This window comes from Saimiri boliviensis, chromosome 11, assembly GCF_048565385.1.
Source record: "Saimiri boliviensis isolate mSaiBol1 chromosome 11, mSaiBol1.pri, whole genome shotgun sequence".
Classification (NCBI taxonomy): Eukaryota; Metazoa; Chordata; class Mammalia; order Primates; family Cebidae; genus Saimiri; species Saimiri boliviensis.
The window spans coordinates 96,291,090-96,314,329 of NC_133459.1; the positions used below are offsets into that span (position 1 = coordinate 96,291,090).

Below are 23,240 nucleotides of genomic sequence, written 5' to 3' on the forward strand. Positions count from 1 at the left end.
ATGCATGCATAAGCTGGCGAGAGGGCAAGATAAGCTCTACTTCAACAGCTCAAAAGTCTCCAGTGTATGTAATATTCCTGTCTCAGCTCAGGCTGCTGTATCAAAATGCTATAGACTAGGTAGCTTAAACAACAGAAGCTTATTTTCTCCTAGTTCTGGGGGCTCGGGGTCTAAGATCAAGGCTCCAGCCAATCTGGTTCCTGTTGAGGGCTCTCTTCTAGGCTTACAGATGGCCACCTCTTCCTGTGTCCTCACACAGCCTTTTCTAAGGGTGTGAGCAGAGAGGGAGCAAGCTCTCTGGTATCTGTTCTTATAAGGACGCCAGTCCTATGGGATCACAGTGCCCCACACTGTGACTACATTTAACCTCAATTACTTCCTTTGAAGTTCCATCTCCAAATACACCACACTGGAGGTTAAGGCTTCCACATATGAAATTGAGGGAAGTACAAACATTCAGTCCATAACACTTTTTTGAATATCATCACAGTCGATAATGTGACAATCATAAAATTCCACTGCTTGAAAAGCAATCCAAGGAACATTTCTTCTAAAGCAGAGGTGGTTCTGTGATTGATTAGTTACCACATCTTTGATTAAAAGGGCGGTATTAGTCCATTTTTATGCTGCTGATAAAGGCATACCCAAGACTGGGTAATTTACACAGAAAAAGAGGTTTAATGGACTCACAGTTCCACATGGCTGGGGAGGCCTCGCAATCACGGCAGAAGGCAAAAGGCGACGGGAAAGAGAGAATGAGAGCCAAGCGAAAGGGGAAACCCTTATAAAACCATCAAATCTTGAGACGTATTCACCACCACAAGAACAGTATGGGAGAAACTGCCCCCATGATTCAATTATCCCCTACTGAGTCCCTCCGACAACATGTGGGAATTTTGGGAGCTACAATTCAAGATGAGATTCAGGCAGGACACAGCCAAACCACATCAAGGTCCATGGTCAGTGTCGATTTATAAGCTACTCTTTCTCAGTCTCAATGAATGAAACATTTTTGACCCCAGAACTTTGACCCCGAAGCTTAAAAACCCAAACAGTTAAAACCTGCTGGCTGAATTAGGTACAATGGAGCTTCAGCAATATAAATATCCTACAGAATGGGTCACTGTGGAAACTTTCCCAGAATGCTGTGTCTTCTCTGCTTTTGTGGTTTCTAAGTCTCTCTCCTTGTTGATGACTACCAGCTATCATTTTTCATTGATTTTCATATGCCTCCTTAAAGCATATGAAAATGCTTTTTCCGGCCGGGCGCGGTGGCTCAAGCCTGTAATCCCAGCACTTGGGAGGCCGAGGCAGGTGAATCACGAGGTCAAGAGATCGAGACCATCTTGGTGAACATGGTGAAACCCCGTCTTTACTAAAAATACAAAAATTAGCTGGGCATGCTGGCACGTGCCTGTAATCCCAGCTACTCAGGAGGCTGAGGCAGGAGAATTGCCTGAACCCAGGAGGCGGAGGTTGCGGTGAGCCGAGATCGCGCCATTGCACTCCAGCCTGGGTAACAAGAGCGAAACTCCGTCTCAAAAAAAAAAAAAAAAAAAAAAAAAAAAGAAAGAAAATGCTTTTTCCCCTCAAAATATGCAAAATATGTTACTCTGGACTTTTTAAGGTATAGAAATCAATAATTAAATTTGTTAGAACTATATGCAAAATAAGAATAAACAGAATCTGGGAATAAGAGCCTAAGGTGGTTGTGGGAATCTGCTACGTTGAACTCAACATCCTAGTAGTCTCTGTCTTGTGTTGCCATCTCTCCTTAAATGTGGGATAGGGCTGTAGCTTGCTTTCACCAGGAGAATGCAGTAGAAATAATACTGGGCCAATTCCAGGCCCAGGCCTTAAAAGGCCCGAGAGCTTCTGCTTTTGTTCTCCTGGGATCCCTGAGCTGCCATTTAAGGAATCTAGCAATCCTAATAAGGAAGAGACAGGGAGAGGCCACTAGAAGGAGGGGAGAATACCCAGGAAAGGAAAGTCAGTCTTGCCTCACTCGCCATGTGAGTATAATGACACAGGACCGTGGGCAGGATCAGCTAATGAACCTCCTGGCTGAGCCCAATCCATGCTGCAGAATTGTGGGATATACTGAATTGGTTGTTTTAAGCTACTAAGTGGTGGGGGAGTTGTTACACAACAAAAGATAAAAGATGTTTTCTTTGAGACATGTGAAGTACAGGAGGTTAAAAAGGTCTGACCAAAGGCTCAAACCTACTGCTATGACTTTCAGGACCAGACTTTGTCAACTGAGTGAATAAAATAACCGGTGGAGCTAAGGAATGAACCTCAGAGTGCAAGCCATCTTGACAATCCTCCACATTCTCTCTGTTCCAGCCCTAAGCTCTGTGTTAAATGAAATACGATAATGTGGCCGGGCGCGGTGGCTCAAGCCTGTAATCCCAGCACTTTGGGAGGCCGAGGCGGGTGGATCACGAGGTCGAGAGATCGAGACCAACCTGGTCAACAGGGTGAAACCCCGTCTCTACTAAAAATACCAAAAATTAGCTGGGCATGGTGGCGCGTGCCTGTAATCCCAGCTACTCAGGAGGCTGAGGCAGGAGAATTGCCTGAACCCAGGAGGCGGAGGTTGCGGTGAGCCGAGATCGCGCCATTGCACTCCAGCCTGGGTAACAAGAGCGAAACTCCGTCTCAAAAAAAAAAAAAAAAAAAAAAAAAAGAAATACGATAATGTATACAAAAACAGCTAGTACACAGGCTGGCACACGGGAAACACTCAAAAAATGCTTCCAGATTTGTTCATGTGTTCCTAAAGCAGTGATGTGAACATGAGCCTATCTATTCAGGGGTAGTAACAGTGAAATGGGTAAGATCATTCTGGAACCAGAGAGCCTAGGCTCAAATCCTGGATCCCACAATTATAAAGTGTGGGGCCTTGGACTTACTCAACTCTCCCACGCCTCAGTCTGCTCATCTGAAAAGGAGGCTGCCGGAACCTACCACCCCACATGACCGTTGTGAAAACTGAGTTACATGTTAAAAGACTAGAAGGTACCTGGCACCCAGTAAAGACTATGTAATTGTTTATTGTGAAGCTTTTCTTTATTTGTCTCTGTTGTTCTACCATTTCACATTCAACCAGTCAATTACATTTGTGTCTGTGCACCAATATTCACAGTATTTCCCTTTAGAGATTTCAAAACTGAGAAATTATTAAGATAATTGAATGCCACTTTTTAGTCTCTATTTAGTTTCTCTTCTTCCGGGTTTCTCCTCAAATAAAGGAATATCAAAAGAAATGAGTCTCTGGTAAAATCCTGGAAAAGTTAGCAATTCATTGAGAGAACGGGGCCAACAAAAGTCACAAGCAAGGTGTGTATGGAAAATCACAAAGCGACCATGTGAGACCCCAGGGCGCTGTAGAGAGTGTTGCGGGGTAAGGGGTGTGATGCTCAGGAAGGTGCTGGTCCCCTGTGACCTTGAGCAGTCCCGTACTCTAGGGCTTGGGGACCTCAACTGTAAAAGGGGACACTTGACTCTACCTGCTCTGATCTCTGACAGGGCAGCAAGGAGCAGTAAATGAGTCCAAACCTAAGAAAAGCTTTCTGCAACTCCTAGGGCACTGGGCGGAGGTTACGAAGCATCACAGTCTATTTACGTATCTTACTTTCTGCAACAACTTTTTATATTTTTGAAGGTTTTCAAACAAGCCCCAAACCTCATTCCTTCCAACAAGCAGGGCCACCAGCGAGTGCCTTTGATGAACTACTAACGAGAAGCCTATTTTCTTTAAGAAACTAAAGAGGTAGGCATTCTTTTGACAACTCTCAAAAATAGTTCAGTCGATTCGATAAAATCATCTTTGAAAACATAAAAAAGAACTCACCATCGCTTGGCACCTAAGCCCAATAGGTTGCTGCCACGCTGAAGGCTTTACATAAAGAGAGAGCCGACAGCCTGTGATTCTTCTGCTGGGGCTGATGGAGACCTGCTACTCTGATCTCTGAAGCTCGCTTTGTCTATTCCCGCTCCCTCTTCCCTCCTGTCTGTTTCTACACTTTACAAAGGCCCTTAGAAGTTGTATTTCTGGCCCAGTAACTCTTCCAGCCACTGCTGGGTTCAGACCAGATTTAGCCCAAGGATCGGCGGGTGACCAGGCCCACACAATGCCAGGAGGAAAGGTGCCAAGCCTGCTCCAGCTCCGGCAGACTGGCTGTCACTTGGGCATCTGGCCCTGCCTGAGGGCTCCATTTGTCATTAAAGACGTCCCTCCTTCCCCAGCCATTCTTTCCACCCCCTAACCCAGGGTCTCCATGAGAGGGACAAAGGGGGCCTTATTAAAGGCAGGGAGAGGAGGAAAACCAATGGCCTTAAAGAGAAGTTGAAGGGATGGTGCTGGGGACCGCCTCAGAAAGCTCTCCCCAGGGCTGCCGGGCACTTGTCACCTTCCAGGTCTCCCTGGGGAGCTGGGGTGACTGACTTGAGTTTTTGAAAGCCTGGACAGTCGTTGGACATGGTGAGAACAGACTGAAGAGGTTTGCGGCAAGCCTGGGAGCCAGACAGCACGGTCTGGCTTCTCCCATCCAGTTCTGCCCTGACCAGCAGAGCTGTGTGGTGAGAGGCGAGAGCTGCTGCTAATTACGTTTTCTGAACACGCCACAGGCAGACTTTCCTCAGGCTGTTTGCTCTGTCCCCTCTCCACCCCCACTCAGATGCAGTGTGCAGCTCAACCAGTCTTACAGGGAGGAGCGATGTGGGCGCCCATGGGGGGAAGTCAGGCCCACCACCCCAGATGACCTGCGGGGAGAAGACGCCCCGCCCTTTCCCGCCTACGCAGGCGGAATTCACACCAACTAGGGCTGAGGACCAAAAAAAACAAAATCACCACAGACCTCACTCCTGGCCAGTGTCTTGGCTACTTACACATATAGAGTCCCAAATATCACTCACCTCCACTGGGACCACCTCGGGATTTTTCTCCACCACTTTAACTGCAGCAAAACCTGTTCTGAGACAGACTGTCTCCTCCTCGGCTTTATTGCTGCCACAGTCGGAAATTCCCTGTCCTCCCGTGTTCCTATCTCCTACACCCCCAGGCCTGTTTCTGCACCCGTCCACCACAGAGCGGTGCACTGGTCTCTGTCCAAGTGACTGTGAGTGCCACAGGTGCTGAGACAGAGTTCTGAAGGCAGCCAGCCTGGTGTGCCCGGGGCTCTGCACCCAGCAGATGTTTAACACAAATCCACTGGTCATTCCCCAACACCAAACATGGGGAAAGAAATCCTTCTGAGATGAATATGCAGCGAAGCAGTGACCTACTTGTTGTCTTCAGAGCCCTACAGGCGTCTGTGAAGGACTCAAAACACCAGACTTTGGATGCACAGACATGTGACGTGGACAGCCGTTTCCACCAAGGGTCAGTTAGGGTAGCAATAAACTTGAACACTAATCATCCCATCCTCGTGGTACAAGCCAAACCAGAGGAATGAAAGACTGTACATGCCAACATGAAGACGGTTTGGCAGTGTGGCCTCATGCCAAACACAGGCCAAGCCACCTCCCGGAGCCCAGCCAAGTCTATGACAAAGCCGATTGTTCTGATACCCACTAAGGTGTGCCCTTGCTGATCTTGGCTGCTCTGCCAGCTACACTATCACAGCAGTAATAGCTACAATGAACTAAGTGCCTACTCTGTGCCAGGTAGGCTAAACACATAAGCATAGACTGCCTGGGGAGGCAGAGAGACTGGGAGAGGGCAAAGGCTTTGAAGTCAGATACCCCAAGCTCTGCATTCACCCAGAGACCATCTCAGTACCAACTGTGTGCCATGCTCCATGCCAGGCACTGAGGATGTCATGAGGTTAAGAGCAGCCCTTGGCCTCAGGGAGTTCATAGTCTGTGGAAGAAAACAAATGGAAAAATAGGCCACTGACTACAAAGTGAGAGATGCCATTATGAGGGTGTTTATTCAGCCCTGGCCTCATCTGAGTGAATCCTAAATGAGGCTAGCCATGTTTTTGTGCAAATTACTTAAATCGTCTAAACCCTAGTTTCTTCATCTGTGACGCAGGGATTAATAATACCCAGGTCACAGGGTTCTGTGAAGACTAAATATACAATCTATATAAAGTACGTACCTTGAAGGAAATAAAATGATGGTAATCACTCTTATTTAACCATAAAATAATAAGATTTTATGCAGAGATTTAACGTATGACAACCCAACTGATTTCCAACTTTTTCTCAGGCATACAATTTTCAAAACACTCAAGGCTTGCACACTTGGAGTCTCTAACCTGCACTGGATTCTTTATTGGAGGGTCCCTAGCATGACCGTTTAATTCACTGCCCAAACCAGGCCTCTGAGAGTAGAAAATAAAAGGAACAATTAATGATTCCACTGGGACGACATGGCAAACCAGATATCACATTTTGGACAAAAGGGAGCCGCTGGTCACTTTATCCACTGCCCATAGGCCAATTTCAGCATCAAAGCAGGCAGCCGTCACTATGCATCCCCTTTCTCCATCACTTTTGGGAGCTGCCAACAACTTTGAGAACAGGCCCAGCAAAACCTCAACCCGGGTGAGGCCTAGCAACTGCCCTGCGCCATCCAGAAGTCCAGAAGCTCAATGAACACGGAGACCCTCCCTACCCTCGCATCTCCGCTTCCCAAACCAGGAAGGAGTCATTCCCTGGTCCTCGCACTTGCCATCTGTCACCGCCCCTCACGTGATACAGAGCCGCTGTCTCCCAGCAAGGCGGCAGCCGTCCTTCCTTCCTCCTGGGTGGTACCTCTTACCTCAGGTGTCCCAGGCTGTAGAAGCGGGACTCGCCGTCGGTGGAGCGGACCACCTGCAGTGTGAACGTGGGCTGCAGCTGCCTGAGCTCCAGCAGGACGATGGCCAGGTAATGGATGAAGAGGAGGGCATCCACGAGGGAGACTGCATATTGCACAATGCCCTGGTAATTCCGGTCCCGAGAGTCCAAAATGCGGACCCCGTAAAAAAGCCAATAGGAAACCACAAAGAGAAAGATGAGGACCAGCAAAAGGGCACGAAACACAAACACGCGCGGCATGTCAGCTCTCCGCTTGCGGAAAAAAAGTGCCCAGGTCCCTATAAGCAGAATGAGGAGTTTGAACGCCACGGAGATAAAGAGCCCCTCACAAATTGTGCCACAAGGCTCCAGCTCATCCCTCCACAGGATCGGAGGCAACAGGATGAAGGCGATAGGGGTGAGGAAAACCAGAAGTCCAAGAAAGGAGGCGATGGTGAGGCCCAGGTAGCGTTTGCAATCCAGCCCCACGCTGTCCTCCATGTCCTTGCTGATCCTGGCAATGTCCTCTTGGGATATACTGTGCTCTGAGGTACCTGTGATGGCCGTGGTGGTCTCTCCCCAGTTGTCATCCTGGTGGGGAGAAGACAGTGAGGATGACACGAAGCAAGTCATTTGTAAAAGCTACAAAGAGCAGTGAACATGCAGGACTGCCACATCGACCCAGCCCTCAATCCTATGAACCAATAATCCTTCAACTTGGAAAGTTAGACGTATCATATACACCTAATTCCTATTTAAGAAATTCCTGCCGGGCGCGGTGGCTCAAGCCTGTAATCCCAGCACTTTGGGAGGCCGAGGCGGGTGGATCACGAGGTCAAGAGATAGAGACCATCCTGGTCAACATGGTGAAACCCCGTCTCTACTAAAAATACAAAAAATTAGCTGGGCATGGTGGTGCGTGCCTGTAATCCCAGGTACTCAGGAGGCTGAGGCAGAAGAATTGCCTGAACCCAGGAGGTGCAGGTTGCGGTGAGCCGAGATCGCGCCATTGCACTCCAGCCTGGGTAACAAGAGTGAAACCCCCGTCTCAAAAAAACAAAAAAGAAATTCCTATTTGAGATGATGGCCAGAGGCAGCCAGGACTCTCAGACACTCTGGTGGACGTGGACCATGATACAGTGCCTCTGGAAAACCACTCTGGCTGTTGCATATAAATTTAAATATATGCTTAACTCTAAGCCCCAGCAAAATTCCACTCTCCGGTTTTATCCAAAAATTAATAAAAACAGACATCCAGCTGGGCACAGTGGCTCACGCCTGTAATCCTAGCACTTTGGGAGGCCAAGGTGGGCAAATCACCTGAGGTCAGGAGTTTGAGACCAGCCTGGCCAACATGATGAAACCCTGTCTTTACTAAAAATACAAAATTAGCCAGGCATGGTGGTGGATGCTTGTAATCCTGGCTACTCAGGAGGCTGAGGCAGGAGAATTGTTTGAACCCCAGAGGCGGAGGCTTCAGTGAGCTGAGATCACGTCCCTGGACTCCAGCCTGGACGAGAGAGCAAGACTCTGTCGCAAGAGAAAAAAAAAAAAAGAAAGAAAGAAAAAGGAAAGAAAAGATATATCCAACAAAAGACAACAACAAGTATGTTCATAACAGCCAAAATCGTGCAACCCAGATGTCCACTGACTAAGAGAATGGATAATAGATTGTGGTACACTGATGCAATGGAATACTACTCAGCAAAAGTAAAAAAAATAAGCTGTTGAAACATACCAAAACATGGATAAATCTCAAAAGCATTATGCTGAGCAGGGTGGTGGGTGCGAGGGAGACAGACCATATGATTCCAACTATATTAAATTCAAAAACAGGCAGAATTAATCTACAGTCATAGAAATCAACACAGTGGTTGCCTTGGAGAGGCGAGGGTGAGGCAGAGATTGACTAGGAAGGGCACAAGAGAATTTCCCGGGGTGCACATGCATGCCTAAAAAATACACACGTACAAAGGGTTCTGCCAAGCTTGAGGTTCTTAGAAGAAAAAGAAGCTAGGATCCTTTCATCAAAACCCCGAGATTTTCATAAAGAAACTGAGGCCTACAAAGGCTGGGACAGCTCAAGGTAACAAAGCTACGGAGAAATCCAGCCTCCAAACACACTGCTCAATGCTTTTCTCACCAGATCATCCCGGGGCAGCACCAACAGCTTCCCAAAGTAGTTCTCAGCTATGAGGTACAGAGAAGATGTGGGGAAAGAATAGCCTTCATTGTAGGCCACCGGCACCTCTGAACGCACATCCAGGAGGAAACTGATCCCCTCCAGCGCTCCGGAGTGACCCAGTCCTAGGACTGGCCCCATCCAACCATCAGCCATCCCACAGCCAAAGCAGGCAGCACTAGAGGCATTTGCTCACTGCTCAGTGAACCTCATGTTCAACCCACAACTGTAGCTTTGTGTCCCAAGAACACCTTGTGTGCTTCTAGGAATTCCCAGTCCATCTATCTGATTATAAATGCTTACCTGTGTGTATGCACAGGTATGTACAGATTTATGCTTATCTACGGTCCTATATCTATCTTTACAGCTGTGTATCGTACATTGCTTTGTTTATGAGGGGCAAGGCTGGACATGTGTCTATATATTTCAGGATGTGCAGAGGGTGTGCAAACATGTTTCTGTGTATAGCTCAGATGTTTATTTAAATCAGATGGGCTGCCAGTTGGAACCTCGAGAAGAACCCACTCGATGTTTTAAAAAATAAAGTATATTTCGAAAATCATATAAAATTAGGATTTCCAGCTTTTCTTAAACACTGACTCCTTGCATTCTTGAGCAGCAGTAGGTGTCTGGAGCTGCAGAGCTGCTGTTTCCTTTACAGAGAAAATGCATTCTCCGGTTTGCCACAGGCTCCTTCACTGCACACAACAGCAGTAACACTGAGACACTGCACAGACTACTGTTAACCCAAAGCTTGTTTGAGGTATTTTCGACCCCTCTTTTCGACCCAGGGCCTCCGTAATTATGTTCCTCTACCAGGTATCTGTGTGTGCGGCCTCTGACTGACTGCATACATCTAGTAGTAATGGTCCGTCTGGGCTGCCCCACGTTTTTCCCTCCTCTTCTTAACATTACATCGGTTTTCTGGGTTTCCTTCTCCTTCTTATACTGTTCCATTTCGAAATGAGTGGTGGGAGGCTTCAGCTTTTCCCTTCCCTTTCCTGTCATCAACCTGGCTGGCTTCTTTTCCACACCATGCAAAGCAGGCCAACCAATCAGACTTAAGAAGAATCCCCAAGCTACCAAAGGGCAGGACAGGCTGTTCTTAGACCAACAAGACACCATAGGATGTAGATAAACTAATTAGCATGCTAGGAAAATAAAGGCAAAAACCCAAGAGAACCTACTGCAACAAGACTTAGGAAAACATTTACAGAAAGGAGTCTTGGCCAAGTGGTAGTGTGCTCACAGACCGCCTTTGATCCTTACCTGAACTTCCTCTGTCCGAGTAGAATCATTTGCCAACAGGGGCTCTCCAGTGGGAGCTTGAATGGTGACAGACTTTTCTGACCCTCTGCCATCTTTACTCCGGGGTGATTTGTGTCTCTCTCTAGTTCTCTCCCTGAAAAACAACGAGCTAGCATATTTGTGCCATGTTAATTAACTCTTTGGGTTCGCAGAAATATAAGTATCATAATGAATTTAGGAAAATTCTACACACATGCACACGCGCACATGTGCACATGCACAGACACACACAGCATCAAAACACATACCTCCTCACCACACTTCAAGGGGAACACTGATTTTTACTCCCTACTTAATATTTTCTTTCTGCCATTCCAGACCCAAAACAAAGACTGTTATTCTTCCTTTATCAACAGTGATTATTTTTTTCAAAGCTTAACATTGCAATTTTAGAATTTCTGTAGCTAGTTACACCTTACTGTAATAATTACTGATTTGATTTGGTTGAATTGTTTATTTCTCATTCTACAAGTTCAAAACTAAGTCATTCCCATAGGTTCTAACTGAACTTGAAGACAACCACAGAAACAAACAAGCTAAGACAAAAGGACAGAAGACACCAAGAGGTGTGGAGGAAGGGGTGTGTGTGTGTGTGTGTGTGTGTGTATGTGTGTTCGGGGAGGGTTTCAGGCCTCCTGAGGAAAGCAGTCTGCTGTATCATTTTACCCCACAGGAACTTCCTGGGTGGTCTTCCAGGGTGATTGTAAGAATCCTGCCTGGGGGTCATTCATGAAATTCCAAAAGGAACCAATCACTGTGGCCAAACCCAGGTCACAACCTGGGCAATAATTACTTATGGAAACTGGCACCCCCCCCTCCAGCTGCCAACAGGAAACCCAGAAGACCCCACCTAAGGACCTCTCAAGGGTCAGTGAGTTCCCTCAGCCTCCTGCCCCCACAGCCTCGTTGACATCAGCCCTGCTTCCTACAAGCACTTGCCCTCATTCCCAAGGTCTCCCAGGCAGGATAGAAACAGATTTTGGGGAGACAAGCAGCTCTTGGTTCTGCCCTACCAGATGTGTGATCTTGCATGAGTTATTCAATCTTGCACGAGTTATTCAATCTCTGAAAACCTCAGTTTCTTTATGTATGAAATGGTGACACCACCACCACCTAACGTAAGTAGTGCTCAGTACAAGGATGTGGGGTAAGTGCTAGCACACAGTGGCTGTAATTGCTATTACTATTAGCCAATGTCAAAGAATGGTGTCTTCACTTAGTGACACAGAGTGTCTATACCCCGGAGAAAGAGATGTAAGTACAACTATTAACACACAACATATCTTCTGTTAACCTACTACTTAGCTTTAGAAAATGCAGATTTCTTACTAAACTCCTTATCATTATCTCCCTGGGATAAGCACTGATTGATTCCTTCAAAGAGCCAGGAGGCTCCCATGGCCAAGGGAATCTTTTGATGACAACTCTATCCCTAGAGCACAACTTATAATTACAATCTATTGCTGATTTGGGTGTCCCCACCCAAATCTCACGCTGAATTGTAACCCCCAATGCTGGAGGTGGGGCCTGGTGGGAGGTTTCTGGATCATGGTGATGAACCCCTCGTGGCTTGGTGCTATCTTCACAATAGTGAGCGAGTTCTTGGGAGATCTGATTTTTTAAAAGTGTGTGGCACCTCCTCTCCCAACTCTCTCTTGCTCCCGCTTTCACCATGTGATGGGCCTGCTCCCCCTTCATCTTCTGCCACGACTTTAAGCTTCCTGAGGCCTCTCTAGAAGCCAAGCAGATGTCAGTACCATGCTTCCTGTAAAGCCCGAGGAATCGTGAGCCAGTTAAACCTCATTTCTTTATGAAGGGACTCAGGTATTTCTTTTCTTTTCTTTTTTTTTTTTTTTTTTGAGATGGAGTCTTGCTCTGTCACCAGGCTAGAGTGCAGAGGGGTGATCTCAGCTTACCGCAACCTCCTACTCCCAGGTTCAAGCAATTCTCGTGCCTCAGCCTCCCATGTAGTTGGGATTACAGGCACACATCAGCATGCCTAGCTAATTTTTTTATATTTTTAGTAAAGACGGGGTTTCACCATGTTGGCCAGGATGGTCTCAATCTCCTGACCTCGTGATCAGTCCACCTCAGCCTCCCAAAGTGCTGGGATTACAGGTGTGAGCCACCGCACCCAGCCAGGTATTTCTTTATGGCGATGCAAGAACAGACTAATACAACTGCTAAGTTAGACTCTAAAAACAGAGGTGTTCTGGTCAACTCAGGTATTTTAACAAGGCAGCTAGGGAAACAGCCAAATAAGCAGAGAACTTGGTTGTTTACCCAGAGATACATCTAACAATGCCAGTTACCTCACATCCTACCTCACCATTCTCCAGAGCCTGAAACCCTAACCTGTGTGTCTTAAACTTTGAACACTTCTTAAACTTAAAAAAGTGTACAGAAAAACTACCCTGGATGTGAGGTAATTGGCATTGTTAGATGTATTTCTGGGTAAACAGAATTTTATAGAACTTATACAACACTTTGCTGAATGCTTCACTATATTAATTTCATTCAATCCTAATAATAATCCTATGAAGCTAATATTATTGTCTTCATTTTACAGACAAGGAAACTGAGGCTCACAGAGTTTAAGTTACTTCCCAAAGTAGTATTATAGTAAGTGGCAGACCTGAATTCGGGTCTGTTGCCACCACTTCTATCAAACCCACTACGGTGCATGAAGATTTCATGGCCTAAGTATTCTTCAAGCTCATTTTCACACCCTTATACTTGAAAACTACTAGAGCTATGGAATACGCCTTTGAAGCTACTGCTAGGAGTCACAATTGGACCATGACCTTAGATAGCACAAAGCTGTGTGCCCAACACTCTGGGCTGTCAAATACAATCACTTCAAAAGGCACCCACTGTGAGAAACAATAAACAATTTGGGAGAGACTTTCCTTGTGTTTGGTCAGTTGTAGAACTAACCTCAGAATCAGTCTAGAATGGCTGCTTCACCTGGCCCTGCCTTCGGCCAGATGGACACAGCCCCTCTTCTATCTTAATCCATTTCCACCTCCCCCAGCTGCTCTCACATTTATCACTCTCTCGGCCACCAGCCAAGTCACATGCCCACCTAACCCATCTATCTATTCACTGGTCCCATGGGTCAAATCTTGTGACAGCACAAATTCCACTGGAAATCAAAATTCTTTCACTGAGTGCCAATTCCCAGAGCCTGAACCCTACCAGGGCAGAAAGCAGGTGGGGAGCTACCCAGGGGTGGAAACGGCCTCTCTCACCAGCCAGGGCTCCCATCACCAGCCCTCCCAGCCTGGCTCTTAAAGGGCCCAGGAGCACCCAAATGTGAAATAACTGTCCAGCAATTCCCCTGGTAACATTAGAGGGAAACCAGAGAACTTACTGTCTGATAACCTAAGGAAGGTTTCTCATTCTCCAGAGCCCAAAACCCTAACCAGTGTGTCTTAAACTTTAAACACTTCTTAAACTTAAAACAGTGTACAGAAAAACACCCTGGTTAGAGACTCAAGTGCAGATTTGTGGGCCCCACTCTCAAATAATTTTCTGGAAGGGAGACACCAGAAGTCAAAATTTTCTCCAGCATCCCAGGTGACTGCAGGTGGTAAAAGAAACTTGCCCCAAGATTCTCTTGCCAAATGCTCCTGGAAGGAGGTTGTGGGTGACCGCTTGGAAGTCTGCCTCTTTGTAAAATGCCCTGTATGTAGCAGGGACTCGATAACAGGAGCCATGAGTGTAACACTCAGCTGCACAATGTTACAATACACAGCGTCACTTTATTAAAATAGTATGAAGTGGATGAATTTGGGAGAAAGGCTCAGGACTGAGGGACACCGTCAGGTGAGAGGTGAAGGTGAGGCTCTTCCCGTCAGCTCAGCACCAGCGCTGTGCCAGGTTCTGGTCCTGCTACCAAGGGAGCAGAACCTGCCATACAGCTTTTATTTAAAAAAAAAAAAATTTTAGAAAATTAGAGAAACTTTAGCAGAAATCACTGGTCCCCAATGACTGCTCTAAGAAGGTCTCTGAGCCAAGCCAGGACTTCATAGTGACACTCTATAAACGTTCTGCCATTCAGTGCTTTCCAGTCTGCAGACCTGCGAGTCACAGTGTGGCCACCTCACTGTAACATGTTCTCAAATGCTCACCCCTGTAGCACCAGAGGCTGTCACTCCAGGGGAAACCTACGGTGGCCAAGTGCTGTCTAGAGAGGGCTCCCCAATAATGAAGACAATCTGTTCACGGCGTCTTAGAGTATGGAAATGGGAGACCAGGGGAGTAAACAGGCTGCCATGCCACAGGGAGGTGTGTTGCAGACACATGTACACTTGCGTGTTTTTCCAACTCTGCCTCAGTGGGCTGGATCACTCCTGTGCCTTTGCTGGGCTGCTGTGTCAACTACGAGGGGTTTTCTTGGTATCTTTATCTCTGAATCTGTCTGCATGCAACATCTGCTGTATGAGTAAAGATAAGTCTATCTGCGTGTGTGAAGGGGCAGGAAGAACAAGTGGTGGCATGCAGGCAGCCGGGCATGTGTCTGCACCGCACGTGGGTGAGCAAATGCCTCTGTGTAGGTGGTTCTAGAGCTAAGCCCTTGGGGGCTGCTGTCACCCTCCTCGTTCCAGCCAGAACCCCTGTAATTACCACTGTTCCCACTTACAGTCAGCATTTCCTGGGAAGATTATTTAGTCCTGTTTCTGTTGTTTGCCTATTTCTATTTGGGGAAAGCTGGCCCCACCGGTTACTCCTCCCTTTCCTTCTCTCCCACCACCCACGACCTGCCCTTTCTCTCTGCTGGCTACTGGGGCCCGGCTGGCTGCTTCCTCTTGGCTGTGACGGGGGTAGGAGGGCTGGGCGCAGGGCACACAGACTCTGAAGCAGGCTTGGAACAAAAGCACCAATTCCTCCACTGCCCCAACAGCCCTCTTTTTGTGTATTTCAGCACATTAGTCACATGAGTCACACTTCATTTCCCTTTCCAAAAGTAGCATTTCCCTTCTAACGAAACAAGGTGGGCCCCAAATCTGCTGAGGGCACCTACAGTACTAACTGTACGTTTAGACAAATAGCGGTGCCCTCTGTGCCTCTATTTCATCACCTGCAAATGGGGCTACGACCCCCCCATCGTCCTAGGACTGATGAGAATACAAGATCATAGCTATGAGGGGCCTAGCAGACACCCCCAAAGCAGTTAACATGGCTGGCAGCCGCTGTGTTTAAATCAGGGAACTTGCGCTCCAAGCCCAAAGGTTAGGTGGGGCCAGCAAGAGTCCACACTATTCTCCCACCTATCCTCCCAGTTAACTGGACACCCGCTGGGGACTGCAAGCATCACAAAACCAGGCCACCGACCTCTTTGTTAGAAAAGAGTCACTTGTCATCTGCTTGGAATCTGGCCAGTCTTCTAAGATGATCTCGGTGTCATCAAGCATATCAAGCATGGTGCATTTCATTATTCCTCCCTGAGTTGGAGTCTGACTGAAATTACCAGAGAGCATGGTTCCCGCCACGCCCCCCAACCCCCGGCACCTTGCTACCCTTCCATTCAGGTTCCCAACAAACCTCTGAGCAGGGCAGCCCTCACAGGGACACTCCTGGGACAAAACACTCTTGGCTAGGCCTGGGGCCTGCTCTCAGCCCGCGGAGGGTACCCCTACTGCTAAACTTTCTTTAGGCCCCAGCAAAGTACATCACAGCCCAAGCTCTCCAGGGATGGCACTCGTCACCCCACAGCTGCGGTGCCCCGCGCTGCCATCAGCTGAGAATCCGCCACCGATAGGTGGTCGTGGCATTTTTAAAGAACCCATGGAGTGCACTACAAATCTCTGAGGCTCATCTCCTCTCAGAGCTTTTCTCAGAGTAAATATCCAGGAACATTTTTTGAATAATTGATTAAAAGTCTCAGCTTGTATTAACATTTGCCAAGTACTTTCCACATGGGTCCAAGAATGCATTAAAAGTTCTGCATGTTGTTTTAATTGGAAGTTACAGTCTCTTTGAGTCACCACAAGGGCATTGGAATATCAATTTCTGGGGACCCCAAGAGGCCTAAGGAAATAGCAGAGCGTAGCAATGGGCCCCGAAGCATGAAAGTCAGAACTTGAGTGTAGACAAAAGAGGCCAGAGATGGTTCCCACAAAGAATACAGCAGGTCAACCTCCTTTATTCACCCAAGTACCCAGAGGGAAGCCTGGCGTTGACAAGGGAATTATGAAAAAGTGCTAAAAACTGGTATTTTAAAACAGCCATTTCTGGTATTTCATAACTAAATCTGCTAAGTTTATCCTCCAGCTGAAATGTATGATTAAATTGTTATGGCCAGAGGGTTTCTGACTGTCTCAGGAGTTGGACTCTGCCATGTGACCCCAGGCCTCGTCCAGCGGCACCTGCCCCAGAGCTCCTTCTTTTTCTCATCCTGATCTGAAAGCCTCACCTGGGCTCCAGCACAAGCCCCCTGATATGTTTTCCCCAAATTTTTATGATAAGAGCAATATGTAAAAATTTAGGAAAGTTGCCGGGCGCGGTGGCTCACGCCTGTAATCCCAGCACTTTGGGAGGCCGAGGCGGGTGGATCACAAGGTCAAGAGATCGAGACCATCCTGGTCAACATGGTGAAACCTCGTCTCTACTAAAAAAATACAAAACATTAGCTGGGCGTGGTGGCGCGTGCCTGTAGTCCCAGCTACTCAGGAGGCTGAGGCAGGAGAATTGCCTGAACCCAGGAGGCGGAGGTTGCGATGAGCCGAGATCGCGCCACTGCGCTCCAGCCTGGGTAACAGGAGCGAAACTCCGTCTCAAAAAAAAAAAAAAAAAAAATTTAGTAAAGTTACAAAGAAAATACAACCACCGTCCTATACTCAGACGCAGGCATAGTCACTATGTGAGCACACATCGTATATACATGTAACTATTACGGCATACAACACTTTGAATTCTGTTTCTTATAACATGGTCTCATGAACATGTTCTCATGTCATCAGATACCTTTGAGAACCCTTCCTTTATACTCTATTCCATTCATTTCTAAAAATTACAAAATATACACGTGTAAAAAAAACTGAACAATTACAAAAACATAAATGAAAGTTCTCATCAGTCTTCAGCTTCTGCCAAGCCTCCCCCTGTGGATGACCACTCCTGGCAGCTTGGAGAATACCCTCCCAAGCCTCTTTCTATGTGAGTGACCCAGATGGGCTTGTAAATAATTAGGCGTATGTAGCTCACCGCTGTTTTACGGAACAAAATCTCACTCTGCATGCGGCTGCTTATATGGAGAACAGCTCAGTCAGGGAAACAGCACTACAATCACTGTTCCCAAGTCAGTGCAGAGCTGGGCATCTGGACTGGAGCCAGCTGGTACCTTGGAACATAGTGCTGAAATGCCAAGGCCTTCAGCATTAATCCAACCACTGGCAAGTGACCTCCAACCTGTACTGTGTTACATGCCTTACACGCATCATCTCATTTAATCCTCTCAACAGCCCTGTAGGAGAGGACTACTGTACCCATTTCACAGATGAGAAGGGTAAGTAAATGGCAGCACTGCAATTTCACCAAGTCCAATCCTAACTGGCACAGCACCACCTATCTGTTCACTGATTTCTTTATTCGTTCATTTGCTCTTCTACTTAGCAAATGTGCTGCAGGTCAGTAACACAGCAGGCCCTAAGAATACCAGGGCACACCTGTTTATCTTGCAGAAAAGGGGGAGTTTGACCAATATCACCCAGGACAAGGTTTTCAAAACCCAGACTGGTTCACCTTAAGATGAGTCTAAGAGAAATAAGATGCCAGGCCAATCCCACCAGTTCACTAAGTAAGCCTCAGGACAAAGGCGTAATGGACAATGAGTCAACAATTTCAGGTGAAAAGCAACAAGCAATGAACACTTTTTAAATCTTCCATTTAGCCGGGCGCGGTGGCTCAAGCCTGTAATCCCAGCACTTTGGGAGGCCGAGGCGGGTGGATCACGAGGTCAAGAGATCGAGACCATCCTGGTCAACATGGTGAAACTCCGTCTCTACCAAAAATACAAAAATTAGCTGGGCATGGTGGCGCGTGCCTGTAATCCCAGCTATTCAGGAGGCTGAGGCAGGAGAATTGCCTGAATCCAGGAGGTGGAGGTTGCGGTGAGCCGAGATCACACCATTGCACTCCAGCCTGGGTAACAAGGGCGAAACTCCGTCTCAAAAAAAAAAAATCTTCCATTTACATTCTTCATAAAGCTTTCAGGAGAGCCAATACCTATAAGAAATACCTAGAAATGAAAAACATTTCCACTGCAGGAAGAAACTTTAATTTAAAATTAATTGTGAGAAATTACAGTCATCAGCTCTAATGGTGGCTATGAAACGCAAACTGGTAGCACAGTTACTCCCAAGGATGTTAAATGCTCTTAAAGCTCAGCTTCTCACGCACCAACAGACCGAACCTCCAGCGCGAAGTCAATGAAAAGTGAGTGTAGAGAACCCCACCAACCTGTAGGTTTCCCCAAACGGAAAAGTGGAATAATGAACAACTTACATACCCTTGTCTGTGAGACTTTTTCGAATGACTTGAATAGTAAGAATATCCAGAATAAGTGGATTCGGTATCCATAGCAATGGAGGGCTTGCCCTTGAGGAAGGAGTAGGTACTGTATCTCCTTAGAGGTAGAGAATTTCACCCAGACTCCTAAAATCTCGAGGAGTCTGGAAATTAGAAGAGGAGCCACTCTTCAACAGGAACAAATTCTGAGAAAGAGGGAAAAAACATGACATCAATCTTCAAAGCCAACCAACGGGGCTGAAAGATAAGTGACAAAGCCACACCTCCTCTCTGGGGTCTCTCTCCAGGGGAGAGAGGGTGAGGCAACTGAACTCTAAATGCTCCGCCCGTGCAGCCACCAGCTTCCCCAGGTGTGTGGGAGACAGGATGGGTGCTGAGCAGGCTGAACCCCATCACGGCAGCAGGAAAATGGGAGGCACTTGTCCACGTCCTCAGGACAACCTCACCCCTGCTCACTGGCTTTAGGAGATGGTTTTCCATATCTACAGCCCTCCACACCATGTCCAACCCCCACTGCAGTTCGCTGGTTATAAAAACAATACCCAGTGAAGTTGCTTTTTAGGGATTCGGTCACAATTTCCAAATGCCAATTAGAAAGAAAAAAAAAAAGATCTTCCATCCTTTTGATCCAAGATTGAGAATTTATCTTAGGAAACTAATTTCTTTTTAAAAGGAAAAATTATTGTCGTCTCATTGTCTATAAATAATAAAATGCTACAATCTGAATGCCCACAGAATAAAGGAATAGGTCAGGAAAACATGGTTCATCCACCAGAAAAGTATCACATATGTTTAAAATGATTATTATAAGAAATGGAAACTCTTATAAAGACAAATTTTAAAAGCAGAATACAGTACTTTTGATACACAGTGAATCAACATTACAGTTAGTCACACAAAATTGCTTACGTGAGGACAAAGATTTTTAAAAGGAGACATGGAAAATGAAAGCAGGTAATATATTATTTGCAGGCTCCTGGGTTTTTTCCCACATTTTCATTCGATATTGCTTTGTAATAAAAATAAATTGGAAACATTTCCAAGTACATTCCTGAGCTCCCAAATGCTAAATTTTTACTTCTAGAAAACTGAGATCCACAAGTTGTCTCTCTCTGCACCCCTCACCCCAGAGCTAGTCTCTGCTCCACAGGGTTCCTTCTTCCAGCTGAAACTGCAAACACAGTCAGTGAGGTAAGTGTGAAGAAAAAACAAAGGCTCTGTAAATGCCATTCCTTAACCCTCCTGGCAGGAGGCCAGGTTTTCCTGACCCCCCGCCCCCCACCAGCAACAACACAGAAGTCTGGTGGGAATCAGGTCAGCCCAAATCGCCATACACCACCACAACAGCCCTGAGAGCCTCCAATCCCAGTTAGGGTGCATTTGCCCTTACCATTCATTCCTCCTGGAAGTCAGGTGCATTCACTTCCAGGGCCAGCCTCCTTTGTCTCTGATGCCCTGACTTATGATTTCACTTCCCCTCTGCCATCAAGAGCCCAAGGCTAGCCCTGGGGAAACCTGAGTTCTGGCCTGAGCTCAGCCACTGTGTAGTACAACCTGGGATAAGCCACTTGCCTTCTTATGCCTCAGTTTCCTCATCTGTTAAACGGGGTAAACCAACCAACCACCGACCTCACAGGTTGATCTGAAAATATAAGCAGATAAAGTTTCTAGAGGCAGGTCTAACCTAGGGTTTTACTTACTTATTAGCTATCAGGCCCCAGTCGAAATTAGTAAACCTATTTGAACATGTAACTGTAAAATGCAAAGAGCTGGGTTGCCGTGAAGACCAAATGAGCTAACAACTTTAACAACTTTGAGGTACCCAGCAGGAGCTCCAGATGTGCTAAGTAAACGAAAGGTGGCGGCTATCACGACTCCCTTTAAGGCTTCTGAAACTCCTGTTCCTCTGTCTCTGTAATGAGAGAAATACTTTGCAAAGAAGCAGGGCACACAGAGTTTCTGTGCTGGCCTTCCTGCCACAAGGCTCGCCTATGGGCTCACCGGCAGCCAGACACAAGGGAGCTCGCATCTCAGCCCTACTAGTTAGCCTATTAACTAGCTATAAACCCGGGTAAAGCAGTTTCTCCCTGGAGCCTCAGAGATTTCCCAATCCATAAAAAGGAAGCAAGGCAGCCTGTTATGGGGGAAGGGGAAGGGAGGTAACGGCAAAGATTAAATGTGAAAACAAACACAGCAGGCCTTTTTTAAATGCTGTTTTGCTCCTGGACTTACCCTACTTTCCTAGAAGACTCCAAGAGCTGAGTCATCTTTTTTCTCCCTACTGTCCCCACCATTTTAACTAGCAGTTTCCACCAGCTTTCAACACCTCAGTCTCACTTCCTTGCTGCCCTGGGCTTTGCTGTTTTCTCACCTGCTTCGTAAAAAGGCGGACATCAACATTAGAAGGTACTTCCAAGATACCTAACCCTGCGTGAATTGAGATGCTCACTGAAAACCCCTCACCCAGCTCTCTGCTGATCTGCAGATTCTAATGTCCCGTTCCCTGGTCCAGAACAGTAAATTCCCTCTCTTGCCGATTCATAATTAACCCTTCACAACTCCTACACTCTTTCTGCCTTGCAACCCGTAACTCTGGATTCCCCATTCCATCTCAACTTCTGGCTACTTTTTGCTAAATGCTGCTGGAGTGTCTCAGAGGCAGGCGGCCCAGGCCCTGCAGATCTGGGCAGATCCAGCTGGGTGCTTCCTAACTGTGACATCAGGGGGCAGATGCTTGCCTTTCTGAGCTTGTCCAACCCCGCCCCATAAAATGAGGTCATTTAATATTCTCCCTTCCCAGAGGTCTTGCGAGGATTAAATGAAACTGCAAGGGTAAAGTCTCCGGCACATGGTAACCCAAGTTTTATTCCTTCCCCCTCTGTCCGAGGACTTCATTCCTTATCCTCATTGAAAACTTGTGGCCAATCAATAAGCCAACTCCAGGCCTGTCCCTCAAAGGAAACCATGGGTCCCAACTGCCCTCCGGGGAAAGTCTTTATCTAACACTACCAACAACCCTAGTCCGGTTTCCTTCCCAAGATTCCTGCCTGTCCTTACCAAAGGCGTGGTCTACACATGCTGTCACTCCCTCCTTCTCCGTTGTCACTCCAAATCCCCATCCATAACACTCCACTGAAACAACTCAAAGTTCGCCAGGGATCACTGTGGGCGAGCAGCTCCCCCAGTGTTTATTCCATTTATTAGTCCATCCACCTCCAGATTAAGTGGCGGCTACAAGACCATGCCAAGCAATGCTAGGGCACAGCAATGACAAATGCATGCTGCCTGCCTAGCAGAGCTTCTCTGCAGCTGGCCAGCCTCCAATGTGATGGTGAGTATGTTACGACTTCTCTAACACTCCCTCTCCTCTCCCCTCATTAACTTATCCCTTGACGTTCAAAGCTCTCCTCATTCTTCTCCATCTACAGATTTACTATGGCAGAAGCTCCTGAAGACAGTAGCTCTGTCTCCACCCAGGGTATTTTGAATATAACAGTTATCCAACAAATATTTACTGAAAGACTAAATCCCAAGTACATACCCCCCTCCCAGGTGTTCTCCAGTATCCTGTCCTGTTCTTCCCAATTTCTCACTAAAGCAATGCCCTCATCCTATGAATCCAATCCTGTGCCGCCTTCAACACCCTCTCTGATCCTCCCCTCCTCATTCTGCTAATTCACAGCCACCCACTTCCTCCAGGCTCCACCTACACGGGGATAGACCACGACAAAGCCTCCAGGTGTCCTCACCCCATCCAGTCTACACAGCTCAGGCCCCTTCTAAGCCATACCATTTCTAATAGTTACGAACTCTTATCCTAGCCAAGATCTGAATAAGGATTAAGGAGATGCAATAAAAGGCAAACTAATAAAATCCAAAGGGAACTCATTTTAACAGAGTCTGAGCCAAGGTAAGAACTTCAATAGACTTAATAGAAAAGGATATCCTGAAGCTTATCACTGCAATGATATATCTAGGAGATAGTTCCCTTGCATACACAGAAATTAACAAGACTCATGATAAGGGCAGAAGGAATCCCTTATCAGAAAAGATAATAAAGCAATGGAAAAGGAGTCAGGTTCCCAGCGTAATAAACTGATAGGCTAGCATGAATGGGACAGTCCTATAAAGGTGGGAACACGGCTCCCAGAACCTGGAACTGTCTATCATACTGATCCCTGACATGACTCATATTGTGTTTGGCCCAGGTTGGACAGCAGCCAGAATGACCTTTTAAATTACAGTGCAGACTTGACTTCCCTGTTTAAAACCTTTCCATGTGTCCTATTGCACTTTAAATACAACATAAAATCTTTCATTTGGTATGCAATGTCCTGCCCAGTGCTCCAGCTCCCTCCTCCTCCTCCAGCTCCAGCTCCTTTAAGGCGGAGCTTTAGGGCTTTGGCAGAGCCCAGTCTATCTGTTGGTA

At 46.9% G+C, this 23,240-nt stretch overlaps 1 protein-coding gene across 1 annotated transcript in view; it reads right to left on the minus strand.

Moving 5' to 3' along the window:
• VANGL1 (VANGL planar cell polarity protein 1) overlaps positions 1-23,240 on the minus strand; it is a 49,159-nt gene that overhangs the window by 20,604 nt on the left and 5,315 nt on the right. Inside the window, exons 2-4 of the mRNA XM_039460957.2 lie at positions 18,792-18,996; positions 10,241-10,373; positions 6,773-7,380 (exon numbers count right to left, since the gene is read on the minus strand). Coding sequence (XP_039316891.1) covers positions 6,773-7,380; positions 10,241-10,373; positions 18,792-18,862 — 812 coding nt within the window. The 5' untranslated portion in view covers positions 18,863-18,996. The remainder of the gene's footprint in view (positions 1-6,772; positions 7,381-10,240; positions 10,374-18,791; positions 18,997-23,240) is intronic.